General features: G+C 45.1%; 1 protein-coding gene across 1 annotated transcript in view; it reads right to left on the bottom strand.

The window, feature by feature from the left end:
• Positions 1–304: 304 nt before the first annotated feature.
• Fgf16 (fibroblast growth factor 16) overlaps positions 305–4568 on the bottom strand; it is a 10224-nt gene continuing 5960 nt past the window's right edge. Inside the window, exons 2-3 of the mRNA XM_031375847.1 lie at positions 1962–2065; positions 305–607 (exon numbers count right to left, since the gene is read on the bottom strand). Coding sequence (XP_031231707.1) covers positions 362–607; positions 1962–2065 — 350 coding nt within the window. The 3' untranslated portion in view covers positions 305–361. The remainder of the gene's footprint in view (positions 608–1961; positions 2066–4568) is intronic.

Below are 4568 nucleotides of genomic sequence, written 5' to 3'. Positions count from 1 at the left end.
TTGGTCTTTCATTTGTACCCCATCTCAAGGTATCTGGGTAGATTGTGAGGCAAGACAGCCTTGGCCCTTAGTGAGGGGCCCTTGTTCTTTGTCATGCCACATCACCGGATAGAACATGAGTAAAACAAAAAGTATATACAAGATTCCCTCGGAACCACCCCTCCTCCCACGTCCCTCCCCAAAATAACCCAACCTTGATATACACTTTGAACAAGGGGACAGCTGGGTCATGTTGAACAGTAAGTGCTTCTCTGTTATCTAATTGATAGGAAGGAAGGATTGAAAAGCTATGAGTATAGTGTTTGCAGAGCCAACCATGGTCACAGAGTACATGGGTCACAGAGGTGGCACCAGAAGTCCATTACCTATAGCGGAAGAGATCTCTGGACATGGAGGGCAACTTAGAAGGATCTACTGGCCTTGGTAAAAAGTGAGTGAATTTCTGGTGTCGTTTAGTCCTGTATCCCTCCCGGGGTGAGCCGTCTTTATTCAGGGCCACATAATACTGTCTCTCCGAGTCCGAGTGTTTGTACAAGGTGGAGGCATAGGTGTTGTACCAGTTTTCTTCAAACTGTTCCCGGAAAACACATTCACGTGTGAGTTTCTTCTGTGAGGGTGAGAAAATAAAGCAGAGCCCATTACATGACTATTCCTCCCATCCCAGCTTGCTGGTGGAGAAACCCTGAAATAGCAACAGTATGTTGAGATTAGAAAATTTCAGTCCTGTCTCCCCGTGTGACCAAGGCGTCTGTTTTTCCAAGCAGCACAAAACCCTCCCGGTTGTATCATCATCCTCCTTCAGGAGCCAAACAAAAATATTTTGGGTGTGATCCTTGCTGAAGCAGAGAGATTTGGAGGAGCTGGCCTTGGCTGGCTCTTTAAACCCCAGAATTTCCATTATGGCTTTCCAATGCTCCTCTGGCACCCACTGAGCTAACTTCCTACTTAGGACTAATAATGTTCTTTCAAATGCATTGAGATTACAGTCACCCACATCAACTGGCAGGCAAAGGCCATGGGTCTATATAAAGCTGCATGGGAGGTGAGCTGTGATCTCTCCTAATGAGCGGCCTGTCAGTTGGAAAGCTCAGAAAAGATCTGTTTGAAAAGGTCCTCCAATCTGGCTACTTCAAGCTGGCAGCTCCTGGGTCTTCTGCTTCTGGCCCTTCTCATAGTTGATCGGGCCACCATACTGTTTGCTGGGGTGCCCGATACTGAGTGATGAGGACAGGCCTATCTCCCAGGTGTCAGAAAAAAATGTGTTCTGATTTCATGGGGTGTAGCCAGCCAGAAAGCATGCTATGTGACTCAAAAGTCCAAGCCAGAATACTAGGATCTCTTCAAAGGGTTAAGGCCAGAGAAGTTATGCCCCAGTACCGGGCTAGCTTCCAGAACACAGAAAATGGATTGCAGTCAGCCCATTCCTTGCTAGGGGTTGGGGCTGTCACTAGTCCCTGGAACCCACATTCTTCATTCATTGGTGTTATTTGGCCTTTGGGGTTCAGCTGAAGCAATCTGGAAACCAGGGGCTGGGTTATTAACTTCAGAATCCTTCCAGAAGGCGGGCTCTTTCACTGGATGTTCTTTTGTGCCTACTCATCAGCTACTGCTTATGGGTAACCATTAAAACTAAGATGCGCTCTTTAGATGAGTTAATGCCTCAAACCCTGAGAGCATCTACTGACAAGCAAACATGGCTTCTTCTTATCACAGCACTAGCAGGCCCTCTAATGGAAAATGTGAAAGCAAACATAGCCCAGAAAACCTTGTTTGGATGGAGGGCTGAACAAGTGAAACAATATAGGGGAGCAAGGCCCTGAATAGCCTGGAACAAGAAGACTTCAGTCCTTTACAGTCATAAAAGGGCTCTCAAGTGCTTGATAAACAATTTTATCCTTTGCCTTAGGCTGTCCAAACATTGGTGGTCATAGCCTCTGGTGAATAAAAAAGCTGGAACTTACCGATCCATACAGCTCTCCTCGCTCATTCATTCCTAGGTACAGGCCAGAGTCCACTCCCCGGATGCTGATCAACCCCACAGCCAAGCTGATAAATTCCAGAATTCCTGGTACAAAAAGTACAACACCATTCTGTTACTAACACGGAACAAGGGGCACACGCTATTCAGGTGATATGAGCTACCAGTTATTGACCCCCAACTTCAGGCAGCCCTGGGTTTCCATAGACAATCATCTGATGAACCCATCTTCTGCAGCGAGAAATGAAAACCTCAGAGAAAGTGCTCAGTTTCTCCATGCCTCAGTTTTTCCATGTGTAAAACTTAAGAAACATCCTCTTCCTCCATTTAATACTTTTAGATGTGTGATTTTTCTGCTTTCTCTTGCCGTGTGAGTATGGGAACTTGGGGCCCTGAGCATGCTAGGAAAGAGCTCTACCACTAGGCTATACCACCAAGCCTCTTAGGCATGCGAGGGTGAAGAAACCACGGGAAGGCTTTCTACCAAATGGTCCCTAATTACGATGTCAGTGGAGTGGAAGACCACACATGTCAAGAAATGGCAAAGCAGTGTTCTCAACGCCAAGTCATTCTGTCCCTCCCTGGCATCCACCTGCATTCCCATGCTGTCCTCTAGGCTGAGCATAGTTTCCAGCCTCTCAGCTCTTGTGTCCTTAAAAACCACATGAGGCTGTCAGCTGCCTGTAGCTGACTCTAATGAATGCCACCCAGGCCAGGCTCTCTTTATGGCAGGAGGGAAAGGCTGGCCTGAACAAACATTCTCAGCTTGCTCAGCCCCAAACTGACAAGTGTGTCGCTCTCCCCCTTTCTCTTGAGAATTTAAAGTTGAGCCACGGCTGAGTTGGCAGGTAGCATTGGACTCTATACTGATTTGAGATGTTGCAACTTTAAGGGGAAAGGGAAGAAATTAGAAATGTCCTTTTAACTGACAAGGTTAGAGGTGAAGATTTGAAAATGTTTTCATTTACCCCATGAGGGAAAAAAAAATCAATTATAAAGAGGGTAAAGGGACAGGGAAACTAAATCATGGTAGTACTGAAGACTTCACGATTTTGAAAATAGTACATCTATTATCTAGAGAGATGTTAACAGTCAATTAGATTTTTCTTTGAGATTCCTCCCTCTAACCACGTTTTCAGCAGAGATGGAAAACTTGCTACAACTATCTGAAAGCATACACTGAGCTCACACACCTAACTATTTTTCATGCCAAAATTATAATTATTAAGGGTAATATTTTGAATATTCTACATAGGAGGTAGAGTTGATCCCACAAAGATAAGGAATTTGAGTCTGTAAGGTGGCTCATAGGGTAGTAAAGGTCCTCGGCACCATGCCTGATGGTTTGAATTTGATTCCTGGGACCCACATGGTAGAAGGAGAGAACTGACTCCTGCAAGCTGCCCTCTGACCTTCATATGTGTGCCATGGCACATGCATTGTATGAAATCTCTCTCATTCCTCTCTCTGTCTCTACCTCTCTCTCTTTCTCTCTTCTCTCTCTCTCTCTCTCTCTCTCTCAGTCTCTCTCTCACACACATACACAGATAAATACATAAATGTAATAAAGATTTTTTTAAAAATGGGGGGTGCCCTCTAGCAATCTGTCACCCAAGTGCTAAAGTCAAAACTTATGAGCTCTTCGTTCTGCAATCATGTTGAAAACTCCAATGGGAAGTTTTCTATGAAGCTCAATGGGCAGGCATTCAATCATGATAGCAGCTGTGGGGGTATGTGTTTGGATGGCTCACTTGGATCTATTTGAAGGATCTATCGTTCTGACACTAGTCTATGGGACAGTTTGAGAGTTGGTTTTTTGGTTTTCACATCCAGATCCTCTGAGTCTTGTCTTTATTCTGATTGCTAGTAACTTTTAAAAAGTGTATTATTCTTGTTGTTATTGTTGTGTGCACCATACGTGGCACATATGCAGAGATTAGAGGACGATGCTGGTGAAGCACTTCTCTCTCTTTATCATGGCTTCCCAGGACGGAGCTCTAGTTCTCAGGCATATGCAGCAAGTGCTTTGACTTCTAGGCCACCTAGCTCACCAGGCTAGAAGCTCTTCCACTACAATGCATATGGTTTCAGGAAGAGAATACCATATGATGGTAAGGAAGGAGGGGGCAGACAGTGGTGATGGGGGCTAATCAACCACTGATTGATGAGCACAAATCTTCAATTGTCTGCAGGAGGTTCTGTTCTAATAAACATTTTCATCAACAACTCAGAAGAGGACACGGAAGCCCAGCTTCCCTTAGCTCCATAACTGAGAGGGATAATAATCAAGCTCCAGAGACGTTTCAAAAGGTTGGGCAATGGGCTGGTTCTAACAGAATAAGCATAATTATAGACAACAGAAAGTATCGCACCTTGGTGCCCAAAGCTAGCTTCACAAGATGTTTGTGTTTGGATTTTTGTTGAGGGAGGGTGAGCTTCACAAGCACACAGCTAACTTCACTCCTTCGTTTGCTTTGTTTGAGGGCTTTTCCATCATCCATCTCTCTCTCTTTATAGCTCTGTATCCTACTCCTGTGAATCGCCACCGAACTCGGGGGGGGGGCTTGAACATGCTAGGTAAGTCATCTAC

Source organism: Mastomys coucha, chromosome X, assembly GCF_008632895.1.
Source record: "Mastomys coucha isolate ucsf_1 chromosome X, UCSF_Mcou_1, whole genome shotgun sequence".
Taxonomy (NCBI): Eukaryota; Metazoa; Chordata; class Mammalia; order Rodentia; family Muridae; genus Mastomys; species Mastomys coucha.
This window is presented reverse-complemented; position numbering and strand designations above follow the sequence as displayed.